General features: G+C 36.7%; 1 protein-coding gene across 1 annotated transcript in view; it reads left to right on the forward strand.

Moving 5' to 3' along the window:
* The window catches only part of LOC119739807, a 44,665-nt gene extending 35,987 nt beyond the window's left edge, over positions 1-8,678 (forward strand). Inside the window, exons 7-11 of the mRNA XM_038214891.1 lie at positions 1,904-2,112; positions 3,602-3,703; positions 4,145-4,279; positions 6,438-6,530; positions 7,548-8,678. Of these exons, the coding sequence (XP_038070819.1) occupies positions 1,904-2,112; positions 3,602-3,703; positions 4,145-4,279; positions 6,438-6,530; positions 7,548-7,600 (592 nt within the window). The 3' untranslated portion in view covers positions 7,601-8,678. The remainder of the gene's footprint in view (positions 1-1,903; positions 2,113-3,601; positions 3,704-4,144; positions 4,280-6,437; positions 6,531-7,547) is intronic.
* The last annotated feature ends 7,189 nt before the right edge of the window (positions 8,679-15,867 follow it).

Consider the following 15,867-nt stretch of genomic DNA (forward strand, 5'->3'; position numbering starts at 1 on the left):
GAGGTCCCAGGAGCACGGGGAAGCTAGGAAGGGCTTCCGTCTTGTGTGCTGCCGTGTTCCATTATAGCTGCTCGTATAAAAAGGAACCGTGGCTGTGAATGTCACTGGAAGGGGGGAATGCACGGAGGCCCAAGTAACAGTCAGTTCTTGCAAAATGAACTTGGGCGTCAACCAAACCGTTGAAGTTTTTTTTAGTTTGTACGTGACCTGTATTCAAAGACCTGTAGTCAGACCTTGTAATTTGACTGTAGTCGTTGATCTTGATTACGATGCTACATCGTGTGTAATTACATGCACAGTGAAATACTGTCCATGAACAGTCCCTCCATCCAATTTGCACTCAGTCTTTAGTCATACTGATCATGGGTTTGTATCCAGTGAATGAAATTATATCACACAAAACTCAATAATTGTTACTATTTTTTGTGAAAGTCAAATTCAGACGCGTGGCATGTTTTTGGTTTACCCGACTTTTAAATGTATTTCGGATAATCTGAAGGATTTCCTTTTTATACATCATGTGAAACTCATAATTGTTACAATTTTTGTGAAAACTCAAATTGAGACACGGGTATGTTTTTGGTAAACCTGTCTTTTAAATGTATTTCGGATAATCTGAAGGATTTCCTTTTTATACATCATGTGATATCAGGCCACATTGATTTGAAATGCTACAGATGGTGTTATGTCACTTGTACTTCATTGAAAACCAAAGTGAATTTCTTGATGTCAAAAAATAAAGATTCATTGTGACGTTTGCCTTTTACCCTAGCAATTTCACTTTGTACCAACCGCTTTGCACTGAAATGAGCGTGTGAAGTGTGATCCCGCCTTATGTGAAAACCTTTGGAAGTTTAATGGGTCGAAAGGTTGATGCCAAATTATTAAGTCGGCAAGCAACAGGAGATGAACAATGACAAGGGAATGCCTGATTTGTCACACTTCATTTGAATAGCTCGTCACTTATTTACAATAGATAACTCGTGAATGACTTGAGAGAACTTGTAAATTCTGATTGGCTGGTGTTAAATGATGAGGCTGTGCAATAGCTTGCGAGGATTAACCACATACATTAAACTACAAACTGAAAATATTTCAGATCGACTACATACATGGCGTGTCATGGCCTAGCGGTTAAGAGCACCGGACTCATGTTCTGGTGTTTCAGAGGCAACAGTGACGTGGGTTCGAGCCCGCCGGCAGACACTTGCGCTCTTAAGCAAGGCACTTAACCATTATTGCTTCGTCCTTCGGATGGGACGTTAAGCCGTAGGTCCTGTGTGTTGCATAAATGCACGTAAACGAACCCAGTTAACACTTATCGCTAAGAGAAGGGCTTTGCCCCGGTGTTTCTGGCCTCCTGTATAAACTCCCACGTGGAGTATTTAGGAGAAGAACCAACCAAGAACCCACCAAGAACCAACCATACCTGTAGCAAGATCGATATTATCATAGATACTCTACAAATACTTGTAGACGATTTGTGATGGGTAATGTCCACTTCCGCAGGTGGTCACAAAATGACCTCCAAGAATGCATCGTCCACTTTGCAAAATTGTAAGCACATAGACAAATCGGGCTCATGATCACTGTACACTCACAAGGCCCCCTGCCCTTTGACGGAATATCTGGACAATAGCTAGCACAATGCTTTCGCCATTGAAGGGGGCCTTCGTGATGGAATTGACAGCGTGCCCGGATTGGTCTGTGTATTGAGACGACACAACTGGAGGATTCTTCTAAATTGATGTGTTTCCCTTTGTTATTGAAGTTGGACTGGACTTTATGACAAATACAAAATGTAATTCTTATGGAAAATAAACTGGGCAACATAATGACACTTACGAACTTGCCTTTCTTTCCCTTCCCCCCTCCCTCCCCCAATGATTTTGTTTTGCTGCAGTTGCACAGGGAAGACGCACGCAGACAACATGGCCGGTATCGGCCGCCACTGCTCCAAGCGACGAAAGAGGCATCCCTCTTGTCTGGGAGAAGGGCGCATCGACGTCTTCTATGGCAAGCGGAAACAAGGCGGGCCCAGCTGCACATACCAGTCAGGGCTGGTATCGGGCGTCGTGTGCTGTCGGTTGGTGTCAGAAAACAGGGACAAAGGTGGGTACAATGGAGAGGCTTCACGAAGCCCTGATAGAGAGCAAGGGTGGATTTAGGGGATGTGGGGTGACAAGCCATCATAGACCTTATGCGTAGACTAGCCGCCATTTTAGAGGGCATCTTTTGTAACTGAATGCACCAAAGGTTCACTCGTGCATATCTTAGCAAAACAAAGGCATTGCCCTCTAAGCTGGCTGCTACACAAGGTTTATGCCCCCCCCCCCCCTTCCCCCCCTTCCCCCCTCCCCTGATCAATATTTTGGGGGTACACGTTGCACGGAGTACGTAGATTGTGAGAGTGGTGGATTTTAATAAGTACCATATGTCCATAGCTAATAGCTTCTAACTATATTGTAAGGAGCTTTTCTTGCGATTTTCAGCCTATAGTTTGTAAGACGATTTCACCACAGAACTTCCCAATCTGACTCAACCTAAGCTGCTTACAATAATAATTATCAAAATTGTCAACTGTCAAAAGACATTTAAAAGTTCTATTGTGCCTTCCAAGTTGAATGCGAAAGTGAAGAGAAGTGATGGGTCTGCCCTTTCAAAAGGGAAGTTCCATCATTTCTGTCTATTTTCTCCCTTCAGGCCAAAACGGAAAGATACTGGCCAAGCAATATCCCCACATTTGTCCCGGCTGTCATTGACATTTTGGACGGTCAGTTTGAGGGAAGGAAGCGGTCAAAGTTATGTGACGAGTGATGCGACAGTTTTCTGATCCCCTACTTGTCATCGTACTTTTGACCATTTTTTGACCGACCGTTTAAGCTCCATTAACCCATGGTTTATTTCACGGTGCACTGCACCCAAGATAGTGTCCCCAGTGGACCATATCACTACATGCAGGTAAATCTCCTGCACGTTTAGTCCAGGTCCATCTTAAAGGGAATATACAGCATTTGCAAACATTAAAAAACAAAACTACCAAATCATTTTGAAATACCTTACTGGACTGGTAGTGAATGACAGTCTAAAGCACCCTGTGAAATCATGGCACTTTGTGTGCTGTCATTTTCAAGAAAAGTGATAACTTTGTATCAATTTCCAACGCTGGTCGGCTGACCAGCATTGGAAAAACTGGCTTTTTCAAAAAGTGCCCCCAATTTACCATATTTAGTTAGTCCGCATCTTGTTTGCAATGGAACCAGAGAGGGGGGGGGGGGGCACCCCCATGGCAGATTTGTTTTTAACGATATTGTCTCAGTAACTATTTATGTTTCCATAAATGGTTATAGAGTTCTGACGTGAACCCCAAAAAACAAAACAAAAAACAAGCTCAAAAACCATTACAATGCGGCGTGAAAATTGGCATATATTTCCCAGCATGCATAATAATGGTCAGTTTTGAAGAGCGACCCCATTTGAAAGATGGGTACCAGCCGCCACTGCTTTGCTTGTCTCTTCTAACGACAGAAGCAAAACAAAAGTCGTCAGAGGCAAGCAGCTCTGTCATTATGTAACCCTTAAATGAATCCTTCCATTTCAGGTGAGCCTTTCTGCCGTGATAAGTGCGAGAACGGCGGCATTTGCATCGGCGGCGGAAGATGCCGGTGCCCACGAGGCTACAAGGGCGCCCTCTGTAAAATCCGTAAGTATCCATAGTCAACCAAGTACAAATTATATTTCAGGTTTTTTCAGGTTGGACATGTAAAGTGAAGGTATATATCGTTAAAGATTGCTGATTAAAATAAAGTCTCACATGTTCCAGTAAGCATCAACAAAACTTTGTTATAGAAAGGGCTTTGTGCATTCTCACTATCTTGTATCAGAAGTTACTAAAATAGGGGCTTCCCAATTATTTGAAAATTAAGTCTTTCAGACATCTCCCAACTTTTTGTACAATAAGTGTGTCCCCCCAGCTTTTAGAAATACTTCACTGCTGCAACACCAAGAAGTGCACCTATCACATTTCCAAACAGTGAATCTGGGGACTAGATGATTTAGAGCGAAAATCACTCTAATAATTTTAGATTCAAATACTTTTTAATGAACATTCACTGATATTTGTTTTCTTCTTCTACCTACACAGCCATGTGTGAGCCATCGTGTGCTGTGGGCAGCGTGTGCATCAGGCCAGGGGTCTGTAGTTGTCTCAAGTTCAGCGAGGACGGCCTGTGCGGATCCTCCAGCCGGCTCATGGGAAAGAGCAAATCAAGGTTCACAGGTGGGTAGCCTTGGACTTTGAAGTCGTAGGGTTGATTCATCATTCACATCAAGTGTGGAAGGAAGTTGAATTTCAACAATGATAGTTGCATTTTTGTGGTTCTTCGTTAACCTTAGGATATAGACCAAATCGATATTCTAACTGCACATACATGTATGCATAATAAGATTCAATGTTGTCTAGTTTGGGATAAATGTGGCAGGTAAATGCACACAAATCTAGGGGGTACCAGGAATGGATCAGAAATTTTTGAGGGGGGGGGGGGTTTCAGGCCCGTCAGAGTTTTTTATGTCTGATTGTTGCAGACAGGCGAACTTATTGGTAATTATTATTACTATAATTGATATAATTTTTTGGGGGGTGTCAGAGCAGGGGGGGGGGGGGGGGGGGGTGGGGGGTGTTTCAACCCTCCCCCACCCTCTGGATCTGCACCTGGGTGCGTGCTCTGATTCTGCGTTCTGCAATATTTCACACAATCAAAATGATGATGGAAACTTTAGTTTTCCCAAAAGTTGGGGCACACAAAACACGAAGAAACACTTCGCTGTCCAAACATTTGGATACTTTGTGCTTACTTCAGAACAAGACAATTTCTTGAACTTTTGCTGGTACCCGCCATGATTGTGCACGCATTCAGCGAGTTGTTTAGCCCGAAAGGAAAATCGTCAAATCTTGATTCCCACATGCGCAGTTGGAATTCTGAACTGGCTTACATTCATTTCAGTTGAAAATTACCATGAAGTGTAAACCAGGCTTAGTAAGACTGGGGATGGAAAAAAAAAAGAAGAAAATTTTCAGCTTCTCAAGAAATTGATCGTCCATCCTAATCAGAGATGCCACTTTTCAGGTTTTAACCTGAATTCAGTGGTTTTTTTTCCAAAAATGTGACAAAATTAAAAGTGCTGGCTTTGGTCTGAAACATGCAGAAAACACAATTTTGAAAGGGGGTAAGGGTAGTTTCAGGTTTTTTAGTAGTGATTCAGGCTTTTTATTGATATATTGGTGGCATCTCTGATATTCCTTGATTCTTTGTTACTAGGACAAAAGTCAAGGACCGTTTGATTATGTGCTCCCTTTGCTAAGCGTTGTTGCTTAGCTGAATTGTCCTGGATGCAATTTCATGGCACTTCTAAGCTGATTGGGTTTGCAAATTTATTACCAGTTGGTAAGCAAATTATTTGGCTTACAAATATTACGCTTAGCAGTTTTTATGGGAAGCAGCTTGGCCGCTAATCTTTTAAGAAGTGTGAATTCTTTAGATACTCTTTATCCAAGAACGGTCGCAGCAGAACAGCTGTGATGATAAAAGACAGCTGAACGGCATTTGGGCAGACAAATGTATCACATCGAGATACATGCCGGGTATTCCCCAAGCGCTGTAAATATTGTGCAAAAAAATGGCAGTTATATTTGTCTTGCTAAGTAATATATCCTGTTTTATGGCACGTCTAGACGGGAGATCCCGAAATGTCCCAAATCGCATTCCGGTTGAATTTTCCCAAGAAAGTTTCAGTGTTGGAGTTAGTGTTGTGTTAGAGGGGTGCCTAACAGCTGGTGCTATGCCCTGGTTGTGGTTTGGTTACCAGATTGTATCCCCGGGGAGTCTAGGTGCCCGTCATTGATAGGGGCGGGGTCTGGACTGCAAGGAAGGAGGGTCAGGGATGACGTCTGTCGCCGTAACCCGAAACTGAGGAGGGTTTTGTTCCGTAATCTGTGACTCATCTTCGGCGAGGGTTATTTTTGCCAGTGAAACTGAAATTGTGTCCTACATAAGCAACAAAAAGCTTTTCAAGAATATTTCTGGTCTTTTTTAAGGGGTGGGGATACTGAGATTGTAAATTAATTCAAAGAAGTTTTGCTGGTTAGATCTGTTTCCAAATTCTTGGATCTCCTGGATTTTGACATTGGTTTGGCGCTTTAATTAACTTCAAAAATAAACTTCGAAATTAACTTTGGCGCTTTAATTAACTTCAAAAATAAACTTCGAAATTAGCTTTTCTTTTACGACAGAATTTCAGCTCTTCAGTTGACTATGTATCGTCTTACTTTAGTGGCTGCAAAGGGTTTGCAGTTAAGTTATTTTTATGTGAAGAACTTTCCTTGTCAAGTTTAGATACCGTAATTAATTGTGCCCTGTTTGTTTGGTTGTTTTTTTCAGGAATTTGCAGACGAATCTGTATGCACGGAGGAAAATGTGAACATGGGGGTTGTTTTTGCCCTGCTACCACAAGAGGGCGGTATTGCCAACATGGTAAGCTTGCAGTAGATGTACCTCGTGTGTTGATGCTTTAAACTTTTCAGTCATGAGCCATGCAGAAGCCCCCCCCCCAGCCCCCCAAGCCCCTCCCCTAAGGCCCCCCCCCATGAAAAGAAAGGAAAATCATTAGTTGCCTTTCATGTTTATGTTGATTCAAATTGAACCCAAAGTGCTGTGGGAAAAGTTTTAAAAATGTTGGGCTGGCGAAGTATAAATTGTCAGTATGCAAGGAATCCAGACTGAGAATTTAACTGATATAAAGCCGTGATTCCTAGCATTTCTGTGATCCCTAAAGGCCAGCGTTTCCTGAATTCGTAAGATGTTTTCGTCAAGTATGCATCATAATCAACAAGGCCACATGGCCTCCTAAATATCATTGACTCCGTTCTGGCCTCGTTCCAGGGGAATTGTGCAAAGGGCCATGTACAGAATTTTCTAATGCACATGTATACAATCAAAATTTACCAAAAAACCTGCAAAGTGTTGCACCCTGAAAAATAATTTTCATTTAAATGACTAACTTACAACATCAAGCAAGTTATGAGGTTGACAATAAGACATCAAATGGAAAAAAAATGTAAAGTAATTTTTGGCTTCCGACAAGTGCCGCTTGAACAAAGACATTGACAAAATGGGGAACCACCAACATAGGGCTAGATAGCTCAGTTGGTAGAGCACCGGAACGGCAACCCGGAGGCCGCAGGTTCAAACCCAACTCTAGTCAATTTCTTTGTTCAACTGTAAAATTAGTATAATGAAGTTTCGATATTAAATTGAAATAAACGTGGCCTGTTCCTAATTCCCAAAAGTACAAGTCTTTAGATATAAGCCTACAGGTACTACATATTACAAATGTCTTTGAAAAAAACAAAGTTAAGCATTTAGTAAGTGGTTTCACCTCTAAAAACACAGGGTGAACTTCGTAAATGACTTTTGTAAATGACTTTTGTTCAAGGGAGTATTGATCATATTCCTTTTAAACAAATTCTTGTAACTTTTTTCTCTCCCTAGTTCTGCCCCCATACAATGACTTCAAGGAACAACTCTTCGACACGTTGCGGTAGAGACATCCCCTTCTAAACACGTGGACACCACAACACCTTCTGTACAAAGAGATTTAGTATGTATGAGAGAAAAGAAAACTGTCTATATTTGATATAATTTAGTTGTTGTTGTGCACCCTGTTGTATTCTAAATACTTCTTTGCCGTATTCGCAGTTGGTTGAAGAATGTAAAGGAACTATTTGTTGTATATATGTAAACTAGCGTTGTGATTCAGTTGCCTAAGGTACGTTATTGAAGACGTAGTGACACAGAAGGTAGGGAATCGTAAGGGATGGAGGTTCACACCCAATTTTCAGACTTAAATTCCCATTCAAATGACTCAAAACTTTGTTTTTGTAAAAAAAAAAAAAATGTTTTACAAAGTTGCATCCCTTACATGGAGTAGTCATACCGTTGAAATAACGAGTACCAATTAAATGTACTGCACACTCTGTGGCAGACTAATTGGTTTTTTTTGGGGGGGGGGGAGAGGGGTGTTGATAGTTTTTGTGTTTGTGTTTTTGTACATTTTAATTCCTTTTTTTATCACCTTGTACAAAGCAAAAGGCTGTGTTTTAGCAGGTTAGTTGTGTTAACACAAACTATTATTATTAATCTCATATCAGAATATCGAAAAGGGTAAATATTCCTAAGCATTTCCAAGGTGAATGGCCGATTGTTATGAATGCTCGTTTCTGAAGATTGCATTATTTATTGTTGTAAATGTTGATAGTTTAGGGAGAGTCCGAGACTGTAGTTGAGTATCTCCACATCAAACTAGGTTCTAATTCAAGATCTTCTCAAAGAATATATGTATATTTCACGCATGACTTATAATAACATCAACTGTTCAAATGATGTGTGGCCTGGAAAAAATGCGCATGCAACAATTTCCAATTTTTTGAAAGTATCAAGGGGGACGAACTCAGAAGGCAGCCCAAGACGTAAACCGGTGTCTCGGAAAGCACTTCACACAAAAAGGAAAATGTAATTCAATTTAAAGGCACTTTATTGTATATGTACTTTCATTGTCGTTAGTATGACTTACTGTTTAAATTGCGGGTACAAATGTAGGGCTACTCTTAAAAAAAGTTAGGTGAAGAGGGAAAGGACAAAAAGAATTCAGAGCGTCTTACAAATACGACTGTTGAAAAAAAAATAAGAAAACATAAATCCAGCACTGGAAATTGCTCATCATGTATTGTATGCTCACACAAAACCGGGACAAAGTTGACAAATTTTTATTTTTTAGGTTTTGGCTTTTTTCAAATTCCTGAGAACCTCCATGTTTGTCAACTTGGTCCAGGTTTTGTGGGAGCAGGTCTCAAATATATAACTCTTCATCATGTGAATGATTGTCCAGGTCGCATCACATGCAACGTTCGGCTCCCTCTTTTAAATGTACATTTAATGCTAAAAATAAGAGCATCAAATAATATATTATTGTACACTTTGGAAAAGCAGCACTGTTAAAACACTGACCGCTTTGTGTTTCTACACAAATGGACTATTGTTCAGTACATTACTAGCTGCAGGGTCTTAGGCACAACTCAATTGGTGACATCCTATATCATCGGACAAATATGACAATGTTGATTCGCCAAACCCTCGTTATTCAAAGAATCAATTGTCTTTTTGTTTAAACTAGCCCTGGTTTGGTCTCATATTTGGAAAATGGGGCACAATTTAAAGATCCTTAACTACATCTGGTTGAGGAGGCTTCATGAGAACAACAAATGTTTGGACCAAAAAAGAGAAGTCTTTTTCAAAGCTAAGAGTATTTCATTTCATAAAGGCAGGTACAATACAAATACTGCACCTAATATTCAACACAAAGACAAAATTCACTATCAGTAGCTTACGAATGACCACTCAAACCAAGTTCACAACTTGGCCAATTAATACTAATTATTTAAGAAGACAGAAAATGTTCAGAAGGTGCACATTACCTTCATGTGCACTTCTTTTTCTAAATATCAACGTTTTTTTTTTACAACCCTACACAGTTGGCAAGACTAAATGAAAATGTACAAGGAGTTACTGTTTTTTAATAAGAATATTCACAACATTGCATGAGGTGCAAAACGTGATTAATAAGGTGCCTCAATGCTCTATGCACGGGTTACTACTTACTAGCAAAGAAATTTCTAAGTAACTTGTGTAAAACCTTGCATTTTTATCAAAATTGTTCAAAATTGGACTATTTTTGGAAATTCAAAAATGTAAGGGGTAAGCCATGCATTTTTATTGAAATTGGGCAAAAGTTGACTTTTTTTTTAAATTAGAAAATGTAAGGGGTTAGCCTTACATTTTTATCAAAATTGGGCAAAATTGACTTTTTCTGGAAATTAAAAAAATGTAAGGGGTTAACCTTGTATTCTTCTCAAAATTGGGAAAATTTGACTTTTTTGGAAATTAAAAAATGTAAGGGGTTAACCTTACATTTTAATCAAACTTTGGCAATAGTTCACCTTCTAGGGAAATTTGCTAAGTGTAAGACATTATAAAATGTAAGGGGTAACCCTTGCATTTTGATCAAAATTTGGCAAAATTTGACTTTTTTTCTGGAAATTTACAAAATGTAAGGGGTTAGCCTTGCATTTTTATCAAATTGGGCAAAATTTGATGTTTTCTAGGAAAATAAAAAATGTAAGGGGTTAGCCTTGCATCGTAAACTAAAAAGGGCAAAATTTGCCTTTTTCTGGAAATAATAAAATGTAAGGGGTTAGCCTTGCATTTTTGGGCAAAATTGGGCAAAATACGACTTTCTAGGAAAATAAAAAATGTAAGGGGTTAGCCTTGCATCTTAAACTAAAAAGGGCAAAATTTGCCTTTTTCTGGAAATAATAAAATGTAAGGGGTTAACCTTACATTTTAATCAAACTTTGGCAATAGTTCACCTTCTAGGGAAATTTGCTAAGTGTAAGGGGTAACCTTGCATTTTTATCAAAATTGGGGAAAATTTGACTATTTTTGGAAAATAAAAATGTAAGGGGTTAACCTTGCATTTTTATCTAAAAAAGGCAAAATTTGCCGTTTTCTGAAAATAATAAAAATGTAAGGGGTTAGCCTTGCATTTTTATCAAAATTGGGCAAAATATGACTTTCTAGAAATTAACATATGTAAGGGGTTAACCTTGCATTTTTATCAAAATTGGGCAAAAGTTAACTATTTTTGGAAATTCAAAAATGTAAAGGGTTAACCTTGCATATTTATCAAAATTCAGCAAACTTCCACCTTTTTTGGATTTTCAATAATGTAAGGGGTTAGCCTTGCATTTTTCTCAAACTTGGGCAAAATTTGACTATTTTCTAGAAATTAAAAAATCTAAGGGGTTAGCCTTGCATTTTTATCAAAATTTGGGAAATTTTGCCTAGTTTTGGAAATTCTAAAATGTAAGGGGTTAGCCTTGTATTTTTCTCAAAATTGTGCAAAATTTACATAGTAAATAGACTGTACCCTTTCTTTCCACTTACAATGTACTTTGCTGAGTTACATGTCATTTTAAACCACTATGAATCTCAGCTTTATTGACATCATTTGTGTTCGTATGACCCTAATAGTAAAAGAAAAAACGTGTATGATAATAACATGGAAATCTTCATGTATGACTTAATTTACAAGCCGTTTTAACAGTAAATATTGGTGTAATGTAGAGAAAACTGTAAGTGCTTTGTAAAATTGTACAAATAAAAAAGATATAAAGCATGTAAAACCTGCCTCTAAAGAGCACTTTTGTATTCTTTCTTATGTAAGGGGTTAGCCTTGCATTTTTATCAAAATTGGGCAAAATTTGACGTTTTCTGGAAAATATAAAATGTTAGGGGTTAGCCTTGCATTTTTATCAAAATTGGGCAAAATTTGACGTTTTCTGGGAAAAAAATGTAAGGGGTTAGCCTTGCATTTTTATCAAAATTGGGTAAAATTTGACGTTTTCTGGAAAATAAACAAATGTAAGGGGTTAGCCTTGCATTTTTATCAGAATCGGGCAAAATTTGACGTTTTCTGGAAAATAAAAATGTAAGGGGTTAGCCTTGCATTTTTATCAAAATTGGGCAAAATTTGACGTTTTCTGGGGAAAAAAAAAGTAAGGGGTTAGCCTTGCATTTTTATCAAAATTGGGCAAAATTTGACGTTTTCTGGAAAATAAAAAATGTAAGGGGTTAGCCTTGCATTTTTATCAAAATTGGGCAAAATTTGATGTTTTCTGGGGAAAAAAAGAGTAAGGGGTAAGCCTTGCATTTTTATCAAAATTGGGCAAAATTTGACGTTTTCTGGAAAATAAAAAATGTAAGGGGTTAGCCTTGCATTTTTATCAAAATTGGGCAAAATTTGACGTTTTCTGGAAATAAACAAATGTAAGGGGTAAGCCTTGCATTTTTATCAAAATCGGGCAAAATTTGACGTTTTCTGAAAAATAAAAAAATGTAAGGGGTTAGCCTTGCATTTTTATCAAAATCGGGCAAAATTTGACGTTTTCTGGAAAATAAAAAATGTAAGGGGTTAGCCTTGCATTTTTATCAAAATTGGGCAAATTTGATGTTTTCTGGAAATAAACAAATGTAAGGGGTTAGCCTTGCATTTTTATCAAAATTGGGCAAAATTTGATGTTTTCTGGAAATAAACAAATGTAAGGGGTTAGCCTTGCATTTTTATCAAAATTGGGCAAAATTTGATGTTTTCTGGAAATAAACAAATGTAAGGGGTTAGCCTTGCATTTTTATCAAAATTGGGCAAAATTTGACGTTTTCTGGAAAAAAAAAAAAATGTAAGGGGTTAGCCTTGCATTTTTATCAAAATTGAGCAAAATTTGACTTTTTGTAGAAATTATTAAATGTAAGGGGTTAGCCTTGCATTTTTATCAAAATTGGGCAAAATTTGACGTTTTCTGGAAAATAAAAAATGTAAGGGGTTAGCCTTGCATTTTTATCAAAATTGGGAAAAAATTTGATGTTTTCTGGAAAATAAAAAATGTAAGGGGTTAGCCTTGCATTTTTATCAAAATTGGGCAAAATTTGACGTTTTCTGGGGAAAAGAAAATTAAGGGGTTAGCCTTGCATTTTTATCAAAATTGGGCAAAATTTGACGTTTTCTGGGGAAAAAAAAAGTAAGGGGTTAGCCTTGCATTTTTATCAAAATTGGGCAAAATTTGACGTTTTCTGGAAAATAAAAAATGTAAGGGGTTAGCCTTGCATTTTTATCAAAATTGGGCAAAATTTGATGTTTTCTGGGGAAAAAAAGAGTAAGGGGTAAGCCTTGCATTTTTATCAAAATTGGGCAAATTTGATGTTTTCTGGAAATAAACAAATGTAAGGGGTTAGCCTTTCATTTTTATCAAAATTGGGCAAAATTTGATGTTTTCTGGAAATAAACAAATGTAAGGGGTTAGCCTTGCATTTTTATCAAAATTTGGCAAAATTTGACGTTTTCTGGAAAATAAAAAAATGTAAGGGGTTAGCCTTGCATTTTTATCAAAATTGGGCAAAATTTGACTTTTTGTAGAAATTATTAAATGTAAGGGGTTAGCCTTGCATTTTAATCAAAATTGGGCAAAATTTGACGTTTTCTGGAAAATAAAAAATGTTAGGGGTTAGCCTTGCATTTTTATCAAAATTTGGCAAAATTTGACGTTTTCTGGAAAATAAAACATGTAAGGGGTTAGCCTTGCATTTTTATCAAAATTGGGCAAATTTTGATGTTTTCTGGAAATAAACAAATGTAAGGGGTTAGCCTTGCATTTTTATCAAAATTGGGCAAAATTTGATGTTTTCTGGAAATAAACAAATGTAAGGGTTTAGCCTTGCATTTTTATCAAAATTGGGCAAAATTTGATGTTTTCTGGAAATAAAAAAATGTAAGGGGTTAGCCTTGCATTTTTATCAAAATTGGGCAAAATTTGACGTTTTCTGGAAAAAAAAAAAATGTAAGGGGTTAGCCTTGCATTTTTATCAAAATTGGGCAAAATTTGACTTTTTGTAGAAATTATTAAATGTAAGGGGTTAGCCTTGCATTTTTATCAAAATTGGGCAAAATTTGACGTTTTCTGGAAAATAAAAAATGTAAGGGGTTAGCCTTGCATTTTTATCAAAATTGGGAAAAAATTTGATGTTTTCTGGAAAATAAAAAATGTAAGGGGTTAGCCTTGCATTTTTATCAAAATTGGGCAAAATTTGACGTTTTCTGGGGAAAAAAAATTAAGGGGTTAGCCTTGCATTTTTATCAAAATTGGGCAAAATTTGACGTTTTCTGGAAAATAAAAAATGTAAGGGGTTAGCCTTGCATTTTTATCAAAATCGGGCAAAATTTGACGTTTTCTGAAAAATAAAAAATGTAAGGGGTTAGCCTTGCATTTTTATCAAAATCGGGCAAAATTTGACGTTTTCTGGAAAATAAAAAATATAAGGGGTTAGCCTTGCATTTTTATCAAAATTGGGCAAAATTTGATGTTTTCTGGAAATAAACAAATGTAAGGGGTTAGCCTTGCATTTTTATCAAAATTGGGCAAAATTTGACGTTTTCTGGAAAATAAAAAAATGTAAGGGGTTAGCCTTGCATTTTTATCAAAATTGGGCAAAATTTGACGTTTTGTAGAAATTATTAAATGTAAGGGGTTAGCCTTGCATTTTTATCAAAATTGGGCAAAATTTGACGTTTTCTGGAAAATAAAAAATGTAAGGGGTTAGCCTTGCATTTTTATCAAAATTTGGCAAAATTTGACGTTTTCTGGAAAATAAAACATGTAAGGGGTTAGCCTTGCATTTTTATCAAAATTGGGCAAATTTTGATGTTTTCTGGAAATAAACAAATGTAAGGGGTTAGCCTTGCATTTTTATCAAAATTGGGCAAAATTTGATGTTTTCTGGAAATAAACAAATGTAAGGGTTTAGCCTTGCATTTTTATCAAAATTGGGCAAAATTTGATGTTTTCTGGAAATAAACAAATGTAAGGGGTTAGCCTTGCATTTTTATCATAATTGGGCAAAATTTGATGTTTTCTGGAAAATAAAAAATGTAAGGGGTTAGCCTTGCATTTTTATCAAAATTGGGCAAAATTTGACGTTTTCTGGAAAATAAAAAATGTAAGGGGTTAGCCTTGCATTTTTATCATAATTGGGCAAAATTTCACTATTTGTAGAAATTATTAAATGTAAGGGGTAAGCCTTGCATTTTTGTCAAATTGGGCAAAATTCGACGTTTTCTGGAAAATAAAAAATGTAAGGGGTAAGCCTTGCATTTTTATCAAAATTGGGCAAAATTTCACTTTTTGTAGAAATTATTAAATGTAAGGGGTTAGCCTTTGCATTTTTATCAAAATTGGGCAATATTTGACTTTTTCTAAAAATTATAAAATGTAAGGGGTAAGCCTTGCTTTTTGTCAAATTGGGAAAAATTTGACTTTTTTCTGGAAAATAAAAAATGTAAGGGGTTAGCCTTGCATTTTTATCTAAAAAGGGAAAAATTTGCCTTTTTCTGGAAAATAGAAATTGTAAGGTGTTAGCCTTGCATTTTTATCAAAATAGGGTGAAATTTGACTCTTTCTGGAAATTAAAAAATCTAAGGGGTTAGCCTTGCATTTTTGTCTTAAAAGGGCAAAATTTGCCTTTTTCCTGGAAATTAAAAAATGTAAGGGGTTAGCCTTGCATTTTAATCAAAAAAAGCGCAAATTTTCACTTTTTGTAGAAATTATTAAATGTAAGGGGGTAAGCCTTGCATTTTTGTCAAAATTTGGTAAAATTTGACTTTTTCTGGAAAATAAACAAATGTAAGGGTTTAGCCTTGCATTTGTTTTCCAACTTGGGAAAAATTTGACGTTTTCTGGAAAATAAAAAATATAAGGGGTTAGCCTTGCATTTTTATCAAAATTGGGCAAAATTTGATGTTTTCTGGAAATAAACAAATGTAAGGGGTTAGCCTTGCATTTTTATCAAAATTGGGCAAAATTTGACGTTTTCTGGAAAATAAAAAAATGTAGGGGTTAGCCTTGCATTTTTATCAAAATTGGGCAAAATTTGACGTTTTGTAGAAATTATTAAATGTAAGGGGTTAGCCTTGCATTTTTATCAAAATTGGGCAAAATTTGACGTTTTCTGGAAAATAAAAAATGTAAGGGGTTAGCCTTGCATTTTTATCAAAATTTGGCAAAATTTGACGTTTTCTGGAAAATAAAACATGTAAGGGGTTAGCCTTGCATTTTTATCAAAATTGGGCAAATTTTGATGTTTTCTGGAAATAAACAAATGTAAGGGGTTAGCCTTGCATTTTTATCAAAATTGGGCAAAATTTGAT

This window comes from Patiria miniata, unplaced genomic scaffold (assembly GCF_015706575.1).
Source record: "Patiria miniata isolate m_02_andy unplaced genomic scaffold, ASM1570657v1 HiC_scaffold_4, whole genome shotgun sequence".
Taxonomy (NCBI): domain Eukaryota; kingdom Metazoa; phylum Echinodermata; class Asteroidea; order Valvatida; family Asterinidae; genus Patiria; species Patiria miniata.